This window comes from Lycorma delicatula, chromosome 8 (genome assembly GCF_047948215.1).
Source record: "Lycorma delicatula isolate Av1 chromosome 8, ASM4794821v1, whole genome shotgun sequence".
In the NCBI taxonomy this organism is placed as follows: domain Eukaryota; kingdom Metazoa; phylum Arthropoda; class Insecta; order Hemiptera; family Fulgoridae; genus Lycorma; species Lycorma delicatula.
This window is the reverse complement of record NC_134462.1, coordinates 69,500,711-69,522,194: the sequence shown is the minus strand read 5'-3', so window position 1 is coordinate 69,522,194 and position 21,484 is coordinate 69,500,711. Positions and strand designations below refer to the sequence as shown.

The following is a 21,484-nucleotide window of genomic DNA, read 5'->3' as shown; positions in this document are numbered from 1 at the left end:
TATATATTTAAATATATATTGATTTTAATTAATTATAAAAAATTATATTTTATTTTTCATTTGATGGTGATATTTAGACTCAAATGTAAGGTATAAATTAATTAATTTAATGAAAAATAGTAATTAATTATTAACAGAACCTATCAAGCAGATTACGACAAAATACCTTTGTTTACAGAAGGAACGTAGGCAATATGATACTCAGGTGTATAGCTAATTGTCTAATGTCCGCCTAATTTCCTGTTGTTTTTTAATTTTGGAATTTTTGTTTTTATTTCTAATTAATTATAATTTTTTTGTTATTTAATTCAATTTGTTTTTATTAATAAATTTCTTACATTTTTGTGGTAGCATAACTGAATTTTGGCATCCTAAACGTTCAGTTATAGATTTTCTTTGATTAAATAATTAATTTATAGATTATCTATTAAGAATTAAATTTAAATTAAATTAAAGATTAAATTTGTCTAAAAAGGTTATAATTTAAATTATTTATAACTAATATAATTTTATTTAAAAAATAAAATGACAAACCGAATCAAATTTTATAAGTACAACTTATTTAAAAAAGAAAAATGTTTCTTTCAGTCACTCAGACAATTTTTAGTTATAGGTTTTGGCTTAACTGATCCCATTGCTGGTGTTTCTTTTTTTATTTTGTTTTAGACATGCGAATTCAAAATTTGGCCGAAAAGTGTGTTAGATTTGAATTGTGTTTATTAATTCAGTTATAATTGTATGTTTATATATTTCATAATATTCAACTGTGCTAAGATGTGGCCTTTTTTTTAATACGTGTTAAATATCAATGTTTTTATCACTGTTAGTCGATTAATGATTATCTCAGTTTTTTATATGTTAATGTACATTTTTTTGTGTAGAAGCGTGTTATTATATCCGTTTGTAAATGTCAAATATTTATAATGTTGAGTTATTCTAATGATCTTCAGGTGAAGTGTGTATTGCCTACCTCTATACACCATTTCATAGACATAATTCAGAAATCCATTAACAACGACTTTAATATTCTATAAAAGGACTAAATTTTTATTTACTTGGAAATTTTGAAACGTAAAATAATGATATATTGACACAACTCAAATTCAACAGACTTTTCGACCACATTCTAAGTGTGTTTCTCCCTAATTAAAAAAAAAATCAACATCGATTACATCAGCGGACAACAGGGGAAGAAACAGCATTCCCTGAAGATATTTGCAAAAGCTACTGAACATTTTTTGTCGTAAATTTAAAAAAATGTTGTATTTATAAAATTTTGTTTAGTTTTAACATAAATTATTAGAATAATTAGTGTATAAAAATTATTTAAGCTAAAACGTCGAACGCATGAATTGTACTTAAAAGTTTTTATCGCTACGTAGAAAATATTTAAATTTAAATTAATCACTAATAATAATGCTTTACCTATCTTTATTTTACAAAATAAAAATTTTAGCTACAAATTATCGTATTTTGGTCCAAATTCGTCAGCCATAAAAAATAAATTTAAATTAATCATCACACATTTATCAAAATCTATAATAAATATCATTATTTAGAAACAATCATATTATGCAATAATAAAATATTACATTGTGTACATGGTAATGTAAACGAAAAGTATGATCTTATAATTCTTTGTTCTAAATCGTTTTCTTGTTCTCTCTTCATAATGATTTGATAACTTTAAATATTTAAAAAAATAACCATTTAAAAAACGCGCGCGCGCTCGCTCGCACGCGCACACACACACACACACACATATAACAGCAGCATAAATAAACAGCTAATTTATATATAACTAGTATTGTTATAATGTTTCACATGATATTTTAAATAAATAAGGATTCAGTAACTGAACTAATAGAATCTCAGTTTTTATTAATTAAATTCTGACACGAGTATAAATCTGAATTATCATCCCTCACTTTAATATTCGGTAGTCTCTCCTAACTTAACCCATAGGGTTAGTCTAATGGTGAACGCGTCTTCCCAAATCTGCTGATTTGGAAGACGAGAGTTCCAACGTTCAAGTCTTAGTAAAGCCAATTATTTTTACACGGATTTGAATACTAGTTCGTGGATACCGGTGTTCTTTGGTGGTTGGGTTTCAATTAACCACACATCTCAGGAATGGTCGAACTGAGAATGTACTGGACTACACTTCATTTACACTCATACATATCATCCTCTGAAGTATTATCTGAACGGTAGTTACCGTAGGCTAAACAGGGAAAAGAAAGAAAGTCTCTCCCAACTTAAGCATTATAACTTGATAATTTGTGAAAAAATATTTAGAAATACTGTGCAAAAGGCTGCAGAAATTTGTTTTAAATCATAAAAATGTTTTTAGGATTTCTACCAGAAAAAGGATCTTTTTTGTCAAATGAAAATTTATTTGAAACAACTTTTAACTTTTAGCTATACCATATTTTTAATAATTATTTGTTGCTGCAAGATCTTTTTCCATTTGTTTTAACAAGAGTGGTTGCAAAGAACACCAATTTAGGTTGATATTCTTAATAAGTTATTGCTGAAATTTCTAATCTTTGACAGCTCTGAAGCTGTCATCGTAGCTGTCGACGTCAGCTGCGATATAAATGATAACTTTGTGGAAAAAAAAAGGTTTTTGTACTAGCAATAAATAAAATGTACGTACTTTTATGTTATATTTGTTTCATTTACTCTTTTCATAAAATTTCAACTTCACAAGAGTTTCAGCGGTTGCATGCGATGGCCGAGCATTATAGTGTATCAGAATTATCAGTTGACGTTATAATATAATGTCAGCTTTATAACATGCATTAACTGTTAATTATATTAACATTTTGTTGCCTACCATAACAGAGGGTACAGTTGAAGGAAACAATGCAAGAGGCAGACCAAGACTAGGGTATATTGAACAAACCATACAGGATGTCGGGTGTAAAATGTACGTAGAAACAAAGAGATTAATACAAGATAGAACTGCTTAGAGAAGGAAGACTGTTGCAAACCAATCCTAGCATTGATTACTACAAGAAGAAGAAAAATTATCGGCTATTAAAGTGGTTTAATATTACTATGTAGTTCACAAAATTTACAGTCGATTCAACTTCTAGGTAGTCAATCACGAACATTGTTTAGAATCCCAGAACGCTGCCAATACGAGATTCATCCTCAATATTTACTTTACCAGCTTCTAATACAAGAAATCTTTTTTCACTCCTACTCATAATATTTCGATCAACAGTTTCATCAACCTAAAACTGCTTTTAAACAACGATGAATGTGTCATAATCGTTCACTTTTTCCGATGTTAAAAGTTCAATCACTGCACGTTATTTTAAACACGTTGATTAACAAGCGTACTCGACTCCAAAACAGTGGCTATTGACTGAAAATGAGGGGGCGTGGATCAATGAGTTTTGAAATGTTGTAGTAAGGAAATGACCCGTTGGGTTGGTCTTGTGGTGAAGTCGTCATCGCAAATCAGCTGATTTCAAAGTCGAGACTTTTAAGGTTCTAATCCTAGCAAAGGCAGTTACTTTTATACAGATTTTAGTAGTAAATCGTAGATACCGGTTTTCTTTGGTGGTTGGGTTTCAATTAACCGCACACATCTCAGGCATGGTCAACCTGAAACTGTACACGGCTACACCTCACTTACATTCATACATATCATTCTCATTTATCCTCTGAAGTAATACCTTACGATGGTTTCCGGAGGCTAAACAGAAAAAATAAAGTAGTAAGGAAGTACGATGGCAGAACCTGTCGCTTTGTGTGCGACATTTTGTTCTTCCGTTACGTTCCAGTGTGGATTATATTTCAGCCCCCCTCGTATTTTTACTTACGCATATTTATACCTTAAACTTCACCAAAGGGTCCGATTTTTATAATGCATTTTTTTTTGTTAGTTTTCCACAGGAAGTTCATTTGGTTGTCTTGTTCGAGATTTTCTCCTCATAATTTAAATGGAAGTTTTGTAAATGAAAGCATATTTAGTGTATTTAGGCATTTTGACATTATTTTTCCTTTTATTGTCGTCATCATTATTTTAATGCAATGAGCACCTTAGTTTTATTCTGAATTCAAAATATTTTCAAGTAAAAATTTATGAAAAATTATAGGAAGACTTTGGTTAGCTATTATACTTTGGCTAGGTCTTAGCTAACATTTTATTTAAATCGATTCTCTGCACTTGTTTCTTATTTTTATCAAGATACAGCTTTCTAATCTTTTCACGAATAGTCTAGCGAGTCTTACGAATCACTTTTTTCACATTCTGTATTCTTCTTTGTCGTTTCTGTACTAACTGTATGATTCCAGTAAATTAAGATGTTAATTTGGTTATGTATTTGGGCAGTTTAATTCAGGAGTAAGGGAAAATTAAGTTTTTCTTCTGTTATAATTTTTCTTGATATCGTCAAGTTAGATAACCAGTTTTTATGAAATTCTGTACGATGATTTTTGAATGCTGATCATTGATACAATTTAGCTTTGGTTACAATTGATCAAAGGAATGAAACGATACGGTCAGCAAGGTCCCGTATCTGAAAATGTTACTAAGAGTAGACAACTTTTTACTTATAAGTTTATATTTTATTTTCCCGCCTAGATAGCGCTATAGCAGAGCTACAGCTGTAGAAGAGAAAGTATTGTAATCGCTCTAATTTAAGCATATGCGATTTTCACAGAATCTTAAACTTTTTGACACCTAAGGAACCCAAAAAACCGGATGGAAATTTTCCGAATGTTAATGTTTGTATAAACGTGTGTTCGGTTTTGTCCTTTAAATCGTCTTACATCTCCAGAACTACTGGACCGATTTTGACCAAACTTGGTCAAAATACTTCTATATATGGGGCATTTATGCCATTAAATTTTCAACTTAAAAGGTCAAGGGGATGAGGCTGTAGAGTAAGGTCATCATCAGTATCTCGAGATTTCGCCTAATTAAAGTCATATTTTTCTTAGACACATTTGTTAAAAATTAAAAAATAACAATATTTGCAAAAAAAAATGTTGCAAAATCGCATATTCACCCCAAAAATTGCTGTTGTATCGTCTGCTACGTTTTGACATCACAGGTGAATGGTAGAATTAAATAAATGAATAATATTTAAAGTGTAAAAAGATAACTGAGACTGCCTGGGTCTCGAACTCGATCGCCGGGTTGACTCGGTACCTTGTGCGTTAAGCCTCGCGGCTACACCAATCTACCAATCGTACAAGCGAAATTTGTTCTATGGAAATTGTGAAATTACACTAGTTTAGTTAATGCCGACCGTCGCTGCTAGTGCCACATCCGCGCAAATTAAATACGATATGCGCGCGCGCTTTAGTTAGAATCATTGAATTAAATAAATGAAAAAAATATTATATTTAAATAAAATGATAAATATTTTTAATTAAGTTGTGTTTGTGATTGTAAACTTTAGCCGCGTGACGGAAAAATCCTACAATTGTGTTGTTAGTTTTTTTTTAATCTCAAAGACTAAATTCCCGGTAATCAAGTACTTTTTTTTTGGTAACTCGATCAAATTCCATACAAAAGCTTTATTAAAGTGATTTTCTATGACCAAAATTGAGTAAGTTTAGTCATTTAAAATTAAATAGGTTTATACCACTTTGGAGTATTACTCTTTTTAACCCTTTCAAAGAAGTCACTTCATCTCAAATAACTTATTAACAAAAGTGTTGATTAAAAAATGTTATTTTTCAGTTCTTGGAAAAATTTGCTTTTTTGTTCAACTTTTTTCTACAGAGAAATGTAGGAAATTAAAAAAAAGGCCCACCCCGAAAAAATTGTTTTATGAATTTAAGTCATATTTAATAAATTTTATAAAAAAAATTAATATGACCTTTTGTGAAGAATTTTTATTGGCAAACACTAGGAAGTAAATGAATTTTTCCAAAAACTTCATTTTTTATCCAAAAATTGCCTTTTTTATTAATTTTTTATGATTTTAATAGCATAAGTAGACTACAATCCAATTTTTAAATTAATTTAAACCGATGTTATTTTACTTTCCGACGAATATAACTAGAATAGTTATATTAAAGGGAAAAGTATGGTGATTATGTCAAAAATGGAGTATCAGGGTTTTTACAAATCTTTACATTTTAGAGTCTTACTAGTTCTTTTAAATAAAAAAAAATTTCTTTCAGCATACCGGAAGACGGAGGTAGATTTCACCGGGAAAAATACGGGCAGGCGAACTCTGATTGTACGAGCTCGTATCAAACATTACTTTCCATGTTTTACGGATACTATATTTTCTCATTAGACTACAAACATTTGCTAAATTTATCAAGACTTCTTTATGATTTATCCTGAACTGCTTGAAAACACACTTATTTGAGGATTAGTGGGAGATTCTGGGTTTGTCTCTGTATTGATAAAAAAGACAATGTTTTCAGAAATTTTTATTTAAAAATATGTTTAAATGTAACAACAGTGATGAGAAGATGATATGAAAGTACAATAGGCCTACATTACCCACATAAAATATTGCCACTTGCAAAAATTAAAATATACACATTACTAAGTCACGGCAGTTTAAATGCGTTCTCTTCAAATTCACTCAATAAGACAATGGTTTTATATGTAAACAAGTTTCACATGTTTAGCTTATGGGAAGCCTCTTCTTCTTACAACTCCAACAATATTTTGGTCATCCCTAATCGTAAGGGTTGGTCATATCAAAAATTGTTTCAGACAAAATTATTAGGTAATATTTAGAGGAAAATGACCACTTTAAACGGTTTTGATCCTGTGTCTATTAAGGGAGCTATGATTTTTTTCCTTGAAACTCCATTTTTTTTTTTAAACCCCTTGGCCCTTATCCAAAGAGTAGTATTTGATATTTTACTTAATAAGAAAGTTATAGCGATATTTTTTTTCGAAAAAGCCCCCATTTCCACCTCCCATGGTTCGATTTTACCCATTAACGAACTCAATCGAGATTTTTGGTCATTATATTTTATGTATCGATTTGAAAGTGATTGGCGCAAAATTACGGCTTTCTTGTCCACAAGAAAGTTATATATATATAAAATAACATACATACATAAGTGTATGTATAAAAGTTTGAACTGACGGTGGTTTTGGGGTCTGAGAAATGTGAAACGCGAAGATATGTCGAAATTTCCCGAAAGTCGAATCATGGTACCCATTACAATAGGTAGTTTTCTTTTGAAATCTACCTAATATGTATGTATGCAACTGAGTACGTATGTACCTATTTATGTCATACAACTGTTGGCCTTATATCTCAAGATTTACCAAATCGATATTTCTATATGATGCATTGTCCATATTAATTACTTTTTCAAAATTGGTTAAGGGGAAATCAAGCGAAAAAACCAATTTCGATTTTCTTCAAAAGTATTTAAAGGTAAAACTTCATTAAAGCAAATATTTTACTTAATACATATAAAAATAATCTAAATAATCTTCTTTTTTTTTCAAAAAATCAACCCCACCTCTTAAAATTTAAATCTTTTATTTGTTGTTCTTTTGCTCTACCATGTTTCAATTAAAATATTGTTCAAAACGTTTTTACTTCATATTTAAAGCTATCAAGAAAGTCTATAATTTTTTTTTTAATTATAGGCCCTGGACCTAAAATAAAATGCAGAAAACATTTTTGAAAATTTTCTTTTCCTTATTTTAGCTTTTATTAAAGGGGGTATTAGATTTAAAGGAAACCGTACTTAAGTAGATTTATTAAGCTTAACTATATATGAGTATTTTTAGAAACATTTTTCCTTAAATTTATTCCCCACCAAGAAAAAAAATTATTTTGACTTATTTTTTTTTTTTTTTATTAAAATTAACTTTTTTTATTTTTTTTATTTTTTTATTTTTTTTCATCACTTAAAGGACTATTAAAATTAAAGTAGCCTGGCACTACTTATATTATATTCCAGACCCAAAATAAGAGGCAAAATTTTATAAAATTTATGCGTTTATCCAGTTATATTTGACCGGCATAGCCGGTAGTCATGCAATAATTTTTTGCCGGCTTTTTTTAACATAATTGTTTAGAAGTACTTAAATATTTCAAATAATTTTCCTGTAAGTAGGAGACTATTATTAACTCTTTGTCGGCTTTTTTACAAAGATTATTTCATTCCTGTGTTTCATGTACGAAACAGTCCGTTTTCTTTTATATAAAAAAATACATGTACTGTAAATTTGCATGCAGAATTTTTTTTATGATTCGAATCTTCTATTTTTATGATTATAAATTTATAATCTTACACTTCTATACTTACAATCTATATTATTTTCAAAGAAAGGATCATTCATTATAATCAACGATCAAAATTAAATCCGGATTTGTTTTCCGCAGAAATATCATATAATTTTAAACTAAATAGGAAGAAAATATAAAAGTCTATTTAACATAATTATTTAATAATTAAAATACTGGTTGAGATTAAAACGAGATTTAATTTGACGAAGGATTGTTGGAAGCTGGATGTAGCCCTCAATTTTATTTTTTAATTTACATTTTAAACTTTCAATTTATGATTTTATACAACGTGTACACGTACGTAAATGTATATAACCGTATAATGTACTTACGTCTATATTACACAACTCGATATAGCACGAATACATTACAACAGATGCATTGTTATTTGATTGAATACTATAACTATTATATTGTTATACCTATGATGACTTGATATTATACCTTGTACAACACATTGACTGCACATCAGTTCATTGTATTACAAGGGTGTATATATTATATATATATATATATATATATATATATATATATATATATATATATATCTGTGTGTTCAGTTAAAACCCGTTAAGCTTAATTCCCATGCTAGTCATTGGATAAGGGCATTGACTGGCTATAATCTATTTTAGACTGTAATTAACCCGTAATAGATACATTCTCAGCTTAGCAATATCATAATATCGTATCAGATACAGTGTATCACAATCGCACAACACATACACACAAACACAAACACACACACACACACACACACACACACACACACACACACACACACACACACACACACACACACACACATATATATATATTTTTTTTTTTATTTATTTATTTATAAAACGTTAATTTTCAAACCTATATTAATTACAATTTTCATTTCATCACCTTTAAATATCTAATATTATTATGTTGAATTAAAACTGACCAGGTCATATTTTAATAAAGAATTTTGAAGTATAAAGATTTTATATCGTTTTTAACAGACTTCAACAAAGGAGGAAGTTTTCAATTCCATACTTTCCTTGTTTGTATTTTTAGGTGATGTTCACGGTTTATTTCGTAACGGTTAAATCTGTTGGAACTATTTTTTTTTTTTATGAAAGAGAATATTTTCTTGGTAGCTCCATGTAAATTTTATCAAAATGGTACCTCAATTTTTGTTTAGAAATTGAGCAAAAAACAACAAATTATTTGTTGTTAGGTTCTGATCGAGGAATTCGTTCGAAGAATATGCTTGTGTTTATGTATGGTTAATTCCACCTAAACGAATTTACATACACATATATATATATATATATATATATATATATATATATATATATATATATATATATGTCGGAGAGGCGAGGAGATTTGTCAGGGATTCAACGTTTTGCGTTTCACTCATTTTTACTATTACAAGTGGAGAATATATAAGATTATAATAAAGTTCAATTAACAAAAATGAGTAGATAACTCGTACAATGAAACAATTACAAATGATAATTATCACTTATCAATAACTCAGTAGTACACGAATTACAATATAAGACTAATTCAATTTAGAATCCAAACAATATTAAAACAACCTGCGATAGACCGAGGCTCAGGGAAATAACGAATTCGCGATCACCAGGACGTCTGTTCGATCTGGGTTCCAAAGCAAGACTACCTTTTCTCAATATTCTCAAATAATATGCCTACTGCATATTTCCTTTTCCTTATTAATTTTATGATACCCCTATCGTCCTGGGATCCCGACTACGTTGACAACCATGTGCCTACCTAGGCCTAAGCCTACCGCAATAAAACAATTTAAACCTTATTTTACAAAATATTACAAGTAATAGTACATTTCTTAAAACTACTAAAAATACAGATATTCTAAAGAATATTCTCATCGTTTTGTCGGAAGATACTCCACTGTACTTTATTCTCCGACACGGCCATTCTGACAATCACACACCCTCGGGTGTATCTAAAACATTGAGTTACAGTGGTATTTTAATTTTTGTTTTCAACTGACCTCGGTCATTATAAAGCATTTTACAATAGTTAAAGTACAAAAGATAGATTCAGAAGTCCTCTCGAGTAACAGAAATCCATTAATTATTCATTATCCTAAATAGTCATCGTACAGTACTCAAGAGATCGAAAAGCCATCAATCATTATTCCTTATCATTTAACTGTCAAATAAGATTTTATTTCCTCCACCAATAGACCTCTGCACTATCTCTAGGCTACCCTGTATGCCACATACAGTATCATACATATTCTGTAGTTGCCACAACTACCTGCCCGACACATCATCAGGTGCCCATCGCGCCCTGATCAAACTAACATTAGCCACTAATTTAGTTTGCAGTTACGACTACACACTGATGCATGTGCGAAAAATAAAAATTCCAGGTCCACGACCTGCTGCCAGCCATTCGTGCATTGCGTCATTGGTGGTCTCTTTTTAAACCATAGTCCCTGTTTCAGGACCGACATCAACAGTCTCCTCGGCACAACTTTCATTGTCCGAGGAAACATCCAACTCATTAGGAATATAATTCTCAGGCATTTCTCTCAACTTATCATGACTATACTTATAACTTCTACTACTACTTAAAGATTTTAGTGTGTACCTGTCGTTATCAAGTAATTCTGTTACTACGAATGGACCTCTAAATTTCCTATCGAGTTTCGTTTGATTACGTTCTTCGTTCTTAATCAAAACGTGATCTCCTATTTTAAACTTATTAACCTTCGCTTTATTTTTATCAAATCTAATCTTCTCATAATTAGCATTTTCCTCTATACTTTCAATCGCTCGTTGTCTTACATTAGAGATATCAATTTCATTTTCGTTGTCATCAACTAACAACCCGTAAGGTCTTGCCTTCTTACCAATTAATAATTCTAACGCACTAGATTTGGTAATACGATTCGCGGTTGAGTTTAAAGCTAGCTGAACTTCACCAATGGCGTCTTGCCATGGACGATTATTAGACTCAACAGCAGTGAACATATTTTTTAACGTACTCATTACACGCTCTACTTGACCATTTGCCCTACTAGTACCTGTAGCTATTAAATGTAAATTAATATTTAAAGATTTACAAAAGTCTTTAAAATCTTTCCCAGTAAAACATCTACCTTGATCGGCAATCACACGAGCGGTAACTCCCAATATAAATATTGAAGCCTTTAAAGCTTTAATAACACTATTACAGTCAATTTTTCTGGTGTGATGTAAATAAACATATTTGGTAAAACCATCTATAATAACAATAATGTATTCTTTAGTATTATTTTTACCGCTCAATTTACCTGTAATATCTATATGCACAGTATGCCAAGGTATGCGGGTCTTAGGGATGGGATGTAATTCAGCTTGAATTTTACCTGACTGAGCTTTAGAGAGTTTACAACTAATACAATTGTCAACAAATTTACGTACGTATTTAGACATACCTTCAAACCAGTAATACTCATAAACCTTATCGAGTGTTTTATCCCAACCTAAGTGCATAACAGACTCATGTACATGGTTAATGACGGACCACCGAAATGCTCTGGGTACGATCGGCAAACAAAGGGTTTCGCCTTTTCTCTGTATTTTCCGGTATAGCGTACCGGCTTTAATTTCATAAGATTTTAAGAGATCTTCCGATAGCTCATCGCTTTGCAATTTGGTGATTATTTCCGAAATTTCCGAGTCACGCTGTTGTTCAGCAAGAAGCCAATCAACCGATAGTTCCGCGAGGTTAACGCGTTTCTCTTCAATTTTATTAACCTGTTTTGGTAAATCGGACAAAGGGTTTCGAGAGAAGAAATCCGCGTGCGACATACGTTTGCCTTCTCTATAAACTATATCGAACTGAAAAGCCTGTAAATAAGCCCACCACCTATGGACTCTATCATTAAGATCAATCTTATTTTGAGAAGATTTCAATGAATTACAATCAGTTACAACAGTAAATTGTCGCCCATGCAAGTAATGCCGAAAATGTTTAATAGATTTAACAACGGCCATAGTTTCGAGTTCGTAAGAATGATACCTGGACTCGGCTGGGCTTGTCCTTTTACTAAAGTATTCAATAACTTTATTTTTACCGTCTACTTTATGCATGAGTATTGCTCCGTACCCATCGGTATGCAGTTCTATAGGATAATCCGAGTCAAAGATAATTAAGACGGGTTCGTTGGTCAAAGTATGAATTACTTTTTGTCGGGCGTTTTCATGTGTCTCAGTCCACTCAATATATTTTTTACCTGAGGTAAGAGCATATAATGGTTTCATGATTTGTGAAAACTTAGGGACAAACCGTCGGAAATAAGATGCAAGGCCAATAAATTGTCTAAGCTGAGTAACGGTCCTTGGAGCGGGTAACATTGTTAAAGAGTTTATTTTACGAGGGTTTGGACGAACTTGTCCTTCTTGAATCTCATACCCAAGGTATGAAACAGATGTTTTGAGAAAAGAACATTTTGAAAAATTAAATGAGAATCCCGCATCTATAAGAATTTTTAATACCACTCGAAGTCTTTCAAACGCTTCTTCTATCGTATCTGCAATTATCAAAATTTATAATTTCGAATTTACTACATTCATTTACTACTTTAGATTTACAGATTTTAAAATTATTTTGAGAAATATTTACTTCAAAACCCAAGCTCAAAATTTCTCGACCAATTAAAATATTATAACTCAAATATTCATCTGGGACAACGTGAAAAAGAATCTCTAATGTAAACAAATCCATAATTACAATAGATAAAATTTGCATGCTACAATTTACTACAACATTTCCGATGCCTCAAAATTATTAATTCATTAATTCTACGTCCAGAAAACTTAATCGCTATCGATTCCTTTATTAATGAGCATTCCACTCCTGAATCAAAACAATATGGAAACGACTCACCAAGGTGGTTTAGAATACCAGTAGGAGCTGCAACTGTGCAAAGATTCACACGGCGTTCGACGCTACCATTCTTCTTGTTGTTCCCTGGACCGCTACGGCTGCTGAACCTTCCAAAGCTTTGCTAAGCGCAGATATCAATTCACTGCCTTGAAGAGGATTTTCTAATAGACACAGTTCTGCTGCAGAGCACCAAGCAACAGAATCCGATCCCGCACTCTCTGGATTAAATCGTGGTAACGCAACACTTTTCTTTGTCGATAATGGCTTTTGCATACAACACTTCATAAACTCAAACAATGTATTCCACTGATCAGGTGATGGACCAGATGGAGACGACCCCACTTCTGATGTCGGAGAGGCGAGGAGATTTGTCAGGGATTCAACGTTTTGCGTTTCACTCATTTTTACTATTACAAGTGGAGAATATATAAGATTATAATAAAGTTCAATTAACAAAAATGAGTAGATAACTCGTACAATGAAACAATTACAAATGATAATTATCACTTATCAATAACTCAGTAGTACACGAATTACAATATAAGACTAATTCAATTTAGAATCCAAACAATATTAAAACAACCTGCGATAGACCGAGGCTCAGGGAAATAACGAATTCGCGATCACCAGGACGTCTGTTCGGTCTGGGTTCCAAAGCAAGACTACCTTTTCTCAATATTCTCAAATAATATGCCTACTGCATATTTCCTTTTCCTTATTAATTTTATGATACCCCTATCGTCCTGGGATCCCGACTACGTTGACAACCATGTGCCTACCTAGGCCTAAGCCTACCGCAATAAAACAATTTAAACCTTATTTTACAAAATATTACAAGTAATAGTACATTTCTTAAAACTACTAAAAATACAGATATTCTAAAGAATATTCTCATCGTTTTGTCGGAAGATACTCCACTGTACTTTATTCTCCGACATATATATATATATATAAATGTCACTTTAATTTTTTTTTAAAAAACACATTAAGTAGGCGATTTGGTCATCATGTGATTTATTTAGTACTTTTTCAGGCTTCAAATCACCCAAAGGTAATATTTCTAGGCTCTTCACTCGACTCATAGCTTGGCTTAGCTTATCACTCGACAATGTAGCTCTATTTGCATTGGTGTTTTTAATATTTATTTGGCATTCTGTTGTGGAGGAAAAACCACAAGTTTAATATCCATTTTAATGGCAATAGTGGGTGTCTATAAAAGATTTTTGTTATGAATGTTTTATGTAATTATTGCCTGTTATTATTAAAAAATATTTTCTTATCTAGAATAATGCAGTACATTTAATTTTGATAAATTAGCATCAAATAATATCTTTCTCTTATTTAAAAAGAGACTTATATTTCTTATTATACAAGATTACAGTATTAGAGATGGCGCAACCAATCTTAATTCTTGGTGTCACGGTAGCGGCAGCCGCACTTCAAATCATTTTACTATCCATTTACCACAAAATTTACTGCGTTACCCAACAGCGAATGGGGCTTCGTAAGATGTATTATGTTGTTGCTTACCGGTTGGGATGGTACACTCCCACTGGTCGGGGTCCTCCCATATTGCCTAAATAACCGAAACCGCGGAAGCGCGGATCCCGCACCTGGTCCAAATTTGACAACACCTTTTGTGACTGTGAATGCCTCAAAAAACGAACGAGTTGTAAGTTAAATCCCCAGTGCTACACTCATAGCAAACAAAATTATGTTTAATGCAACATAGAAATTCAGACCTACACCCAAATAAGTCGACCAAATTAGGTCACCTAACAAGGAGAATGTAACACGTCATTCCGGTCCTCCGGTCCACGCAGGAGCCGGGGACAAACCCCGCACTCCCACCCGGTACATCATGGAGTCTCGCGCGGCATTAGTAAGTCACAATCAGGGACCGCCACCGGCGGAACGAAGCCACGCCCCCGGTCGCACGGGCAATATCCCGGCAGCGCGGCCAGCCCCGCCAGCCCCAAATCGAATCGCCAGTGGTTGCCTCCAGAGTCAGGTCGGTGACGGTCGTCTTATGCCGCCGCGATCGAGGCAGTTCTCCCGGAACGATCCCACGAAGGGTCGACTCCTGCTGGTGGACCCGCCGGCCAGAACACTGGAAGTCCAGTAAGCTGGTGCAGAAATATGGCGTCTACACCCAGCGACTCTCTCGGCAGGCGGCCAGACGTGCTGCTCCGGCGTGGATGTTGGCATCCGCGGGAGGTCTCACGTGGGGCCGGCAAGGGCACTTCTTCTTTTTTCTTCCATCTTCTTCTTTTTCTTCTTCTCCAGCTGGTAGTCGGTGACGAAAGGAGCTGTCGCTGTGCTGGTTACTGCTTTTTATAGGCGCCTGCGGCTGATGGGATAGTTGCGCGGTCAGCAGACTTGGTGGGAGGGGCTGTTATGCAGGCGCATAGTTATACTATAACTCCCGCTGACATTTGAACGGCTAGCGTCGCGCTCGCAGATATGACCCACAGCAATAATATGCGATCATACCCATTATAAGATAGAATTGTAATAGATAAACTAGAACCGATATGTTAAAAATACATGTCTCGACTCATTAGAAAAGAGAAGATATGTGTGTGTTTATAAATGTTCTTTAGTTTTTATGAGTAACTTTCAATCTGGCACAATAATCACATTTTTAAAAATGAATTATTTTTTATTACCATCGTTAATATTCTAACAAACTATATGCGGCTATGACAAGTTAACATTCATGAAACAAATGTCCGTTTATTAGATAACAAAGTATAAGAAATTGCAAGTAAAGATAAATTTAAAAATATAACAAATTAGTTGGAGAATATAACAAACATTTTGATTTTTGTTTAGAATGTGAGGGAATAGAGAATTTATATCCAACCAAATAGCTTGGTGAGCTAAAAATAACTTTTAAAAAAATAACATTTTGAAGTAAAGTGAAATCTTGATTATTTAATACGCAAGGGAAAACTAAACAATTTTAATTATAAAATTTGAATTGCAGCATTTTAGTTTACACTTAAATATTCTAAAAACATATTTCAGCCTGAAATAATAATAATAATAATGATTAATGAAATGTTTAAAAGTTTTTAACTTTCACATACATTGCGGTATTTAGAAGTTGAGTTATTTTTTTATAAAAAATGTTTTCCATTCTTTCAATAAATTTTAATTAACTATGTTTTACATGCTGTAGTTCAGTACTTATATTACCATATATTGCACTATCACTTTATTGATAAAATAAGAAATATAATGTTATTTCTGTTTCCAAATGATACTATGAATTAATTTTTTTCAGTTTTTAATCAGTCAAAAATTTAAGAGCTTGTATAAATTCAATTTATAATAATAATTATACATGAGTATATGTAGTAATTTAAATTCATCCATGTTAAACACATTAATTTGTTTATAATCTACTTTAGTCCCTGTCCCTGTTTCTCTTCCATTTGTTTAAACATTTTTACTTCCTAGTATACTGCAATTCATAAACAGTGTCCAGTTTGAATCTTTTCCAACTGATCATTATATCATTAAAAATATAAACATACAATACGGCAGCTAAATTTATTCATTCCCATTTTCAGATTAATTTGTATCTATTAAATTTTTCTTTCAATATTTTGGTATTGAAACTGGGTTGGTTAATAAATTGGCAATTTTCTTGTCTACAATGATTGATAATGACGTTAATTTAAAATTTCAACTTATTTAACAACAAATTGTACAATAAAAAATTTTTAAACAGCTAACTTAAAAATGTTTTCAGTCATCCTTACAATTGTTCTCAGTGACAGTGCTGCTGTTTTCACACTGATGTTAGTACTAATGATTTTTGAAATTAGGCAGATGCATATTGAAAATATGGTCAAAAATGTGTGATTTTCTGTTCATTTAGTAAATCATTGTGTTTTGCATGATTATTATATATTGCGTAATATTCTAGGATGTTAAAAAGTGGTTCTTTTTTGCATATATGTTTCTAAATATACAGAAATACTCTTGTTAAGGTTGTTTTTAACAACCTTCATACTCTTTTCAAAGTTATCAACATTAGTGAATCAACTATCAATGAAAACAAGGTGGTTGTCAAATACCAACTTTACATCTTTAAAGAATAATACATCTTAAAACACATGAACATTAAGAAATATACTAATAGTAATATACTAAATGAATTGATACAATTCCACCCAGAGAATACTTTTATCTTATTTCCTACTTAATGAGTCAAATGTTTTTTTTGTATGTTTTTACAATTTTTAAACAGTTAACCTAAATCTTGGTGAGAAAAAATTTTATTCATGTGTATCCCCCCCCCTCTTCTGTAAAAACAAAGCAAACTTAGAATGATGGCTAATTAAAATATAAATATTTAATCTTGCCTGAAGAATAATAAAGTAAAAATAACAATTAATTGATATCGTAAAAATAAAAGATTCAGATTAATGAAAGAGTTTTATTCATAAATTTCAAATTTCTGTGTTTTTAAGTGCTATTTGATAAAGGAAAATGATAATGATTATAAATAATATCTAAAATTAATATAAACTTTAATTAAATGTATTCTAATTTCCAAAGTAATATCACAACTGCATCATTCATGTTAGAAAACAGAAAATTTTATATGTCCTATGTAGCTTCTTGCGAGGTGAAATTTTTTCAAGTATGAAAGATTTCCTTTAAATATCACTGATTGTTTATACAAGTAGTTATTCAAATTTCATGAAACATATATTATGGAACTTATCTTGTTTTACCTTTTCAGTAGAACCATTTACAGTTCAGTAAAAGAGGTTTTTTAGTTCTTTGAAGAAATATATAAAGAAAAAGTGAATTAAGTAAGTAATTGCCTTTTATTTTTTACCGAAATATATCCCCTTTTATTCTCAGAAGTTAAAAAGTAAAAAATGTCCATATGAATATAATAACGAACTTTTCAAACAGAAAAAGGTAAAAGTTAAGGACCAAAGCTCAGTAGTAATTACCTTTTTCTTTAAAAAAAAATCCTTTTTTAGCTAACCCCTTCACACTTACTCACCCTTTTATTTTTTCTCTTTTTTCTCTCTCTTAAAAAATTGACCTTTTGATTCTTTACTGGAAAATATTGCAATTAATACATTTTCAACATACAAAGAATGTGTGAAAAAACTTAATTAATCCATATGAAGTCTTTATTTTTTTTGTATCTTATTTTTGTCAATTATTTCAGTATACCCATGTGTCAGTTATACAATTAAATATATTCTTTTTGTACATGTATTTTGTTTGTTAATAATAAATATAATTTATTTATTTATAATATAAACATTTCAGTGTATTTTAGTATATTACATTATTGACAGGCTGAACAACAACAAAAAATAACTATAAGTCATTTTATATGCAAATAGTTAGGGCTGATAAAAAACCACTAAGTTTTTTATTTTATTTTTTTATTTTATTACTTGAGGTACTTTTAACTATATTTTGTGGTAACTTATGGCCAACTTCAGAATTAATTGATTGAAATTTTTAGTTTGCTCTGTTTTTTTTTTTTAAGTTTTGGTCTATGTTGGCATTGAAACAAAACCAACTTTATTAAATACTGAAACTTAAGAGCCAATGAAATCATTTAAACACTGAAATCATCGCTTAAAATGTTGTATTTAATAAATTAGATTTGATTTTTTATTTAAAAAGTTAATACCATTAGTTTTACATTACTAGTTTAATAAATCGTTCTACAACATTCTTTATTTCTTTTCTTTGATGTTCCATACTAAAATAGTAACAACTCAGTATCTCATCTAGAAAGCCTAGGATCAAATCCTGGCCAACCTACACAATTTTCATATCATAAAAAATTTCTACACTCAAAATTCAAAATTATGTGATGAATTAGTCATCAAAATCAGATGTATGTATACATACACACACATCTGATGTGTGCATGGGTGAGCGCGCGCGCGCGTGCGTATGTAATGACTGGCAGTTTATAATCAGTAAAAAGTACAATTACAGCTATAATTAGTATAATTGTAATTTTAAGAATTACAGATGTACTAATTACTGAATTTTTTCTGTTTTAGGACAAGATCACCCATCAGCCCCATTGCCTGCTCCAGCATTTCCACCGCATTTCATTGACAGGTAAGTTAATTTTTTTCTAAACTAATTAAGAAATGACTTATTTTTACATAACTTTATCGATTTAATAATTTACCAAATCTCATAAATAGATTATATAGCTATTATATATATAGCTTTATATATATATATATATATATATATATATATGTGTGTGTGTGTGTGTGTGTGTGTGTGTGTGTGTGTGTGTGTGTGTGTGTGTGTGTGTGTGTGTGTGCGTGTGTGTGTGTGTGTGTGTGTGTGTGTGTGTGTGTGTGTGTGTGTGTGTGTGTGTGTGTGTGTGTGTGTGTGTGTGTGTGTGTGTGTGTGTGTGAGTATGAGTGTGAGTGTGAGTGTGAGTGTGTGTGTGAAGAACTAGTCATAATAAGAAAAATATACAGTAAACAAAATATAAGAATCACTTTTAGAGCTGCATATTTATAACAGTTTTAGCTTTACGAAGAAGGCGATTGAAACCACTTTACTCCAAACTTTCCTTAATAAACATGGCATGAGATGCTTACTATTCTTGAGATGGATATACGATTTTCATCAGAAAATGTCATATCAGGAAAAGTACAACCATTTTTTTTTTTATTTTGCCTGACCGATACAACATTAAGAAAAAATAAATTTTAAGACTAAAAATATATAAATTCTCTGAAATTTAGTTTCCTTATGATAAAAGATTCAATAAAAGGAAATATTATTTGTTATGTATATATTATTAGTTATAATTTTTTTTTTAACCGAGTAACTTTAATTTTCATTTCATTAAATAAATTCTTTTTCTGATTCCTGTAGTAAATAAAGTAAAAGAAAATAAAATTATATTTAAATTAAATTTTAAAGGATTTGAGTATAAACGTATGTTTTTGAAAGTACTGATATTACTTAACCTTTAAAAGTGACATATCAAAGTAAGCAATCAGATGAAATCACAGCTTAATATTTACCACTTCAGTTTAATTTAATTTCTTCCAGATCCTCTGTTAAGTTTCCTTTTCCTGTTTATTTAATTATATAGAAAAGGAAGATCTTGCTACCAAGAAGATTTGAAGTCTTCACTCAAGCTTTCTGAGTAGTTGTTTGCTCACTCTTATTTTCACTTCTCTCTCTCTCATTCCCTCTCACTGACTATTTATTTATGTTTTTTGTTGTTGTATATATTCATGTTTATTTTTTCATCTTAGAACTTTTAAATAAATTAAATTTTAAGTGAATCCCTCAAGTTTTACTCTGATCAGATAAAATTTTTTTCTTCCTTTTATTTGCATGTAAAAAATATTTAGAACACAACTAGAATTTTTTTATATTTTGTAATTATGTCTTATGATAAATAACCAAATAATGATTTTAAAAACCCTTTATTTTAGATTTTTTATAAAAAAAAAATATAGATAACTTAAAAAATTTCTTAATAGATAACTCTAAAATTATCTATTAAGAAAGTTTTAAATTTATATATTTTTTTTTTACAAAGACTTATAATTAATTAGGTTTTTTTAATTATTAGATTAAAAAAAGATTATTCAATCAGATTTGGCATTTTTCATTTGTTACAAAATTCATCTAATATTATGAAATTGTAATTGGATTGTACCCAGTTTTACAGTTTATTTCAAAAGCAATGGGCTAATCCCTCTTCTCCTTCTAAAATAAATAAATAAATATTAATTTTATTTAGTACAGTTAATGCATTTTCTTTTTTTAAAAAATAGAACTTATTTATGAACTCAAATCATAAAATCCAGGAGTGATAAGAAGAAGAAAAAGAGAAATTCCAGAGAATAATTTTCAGTTTAAATAACACTAGTTAGAAAAATTAAGTTTAATATAAAAGGAAAAAAAATATTTTGATTATATACATATTGACATAGAATTTCATGAATTTTTTTATTTATACAGCAATGTTTCATAAGAATATTAAGGTAATCCAATTACAGTAAGTCGGTTGGTCTTGTAGGGATTCATGTTGGCCACTTCTCAACAATATTAACCATATTAATTTAACTACAACCAAAGTACACTGTTTACATGGACCATTCAAATCTAAATAAAAGTAAATACTCTTATTCGGATTTGGATTCCAGGGCTCCATAACAATACAGGACATCTGATTACTAGTGATACTAACTACTAACTGACCAGTGATTTCTAGTTACAATTTTTTTTAATGTTTTTAATTATATGTTATTATTAAAATTATCTTTCTTATATTTTACTGCTTAGATTAATTCATT

At 30.6% G+C, this 21,484-nt stretch overlaps 1 protein-coding gene across 1 annotated transcript in view; it reads left to right on the top strand.

Annotated features, from left to right (window-relative positions):
* Positions 1-21,484, top strand: part of LOC142328740 (tyrosine-protein kinase transmembrane receptor Ror-like) — a 150,980-nt gene that overhangs the window by 71,114 nt on the left and 58,382 nt on the right. The window contains exon 4 of the mRNA XM_075372727.1: positions 19,205-19,265. Within this exon, the coding sequence (XP_075228842.1) occupies positions 19,205-19,265 (61 nt within the window). The remainder of the gene's footprint in view (positions 1-19,204; positions 19,266-21,484) is intronic.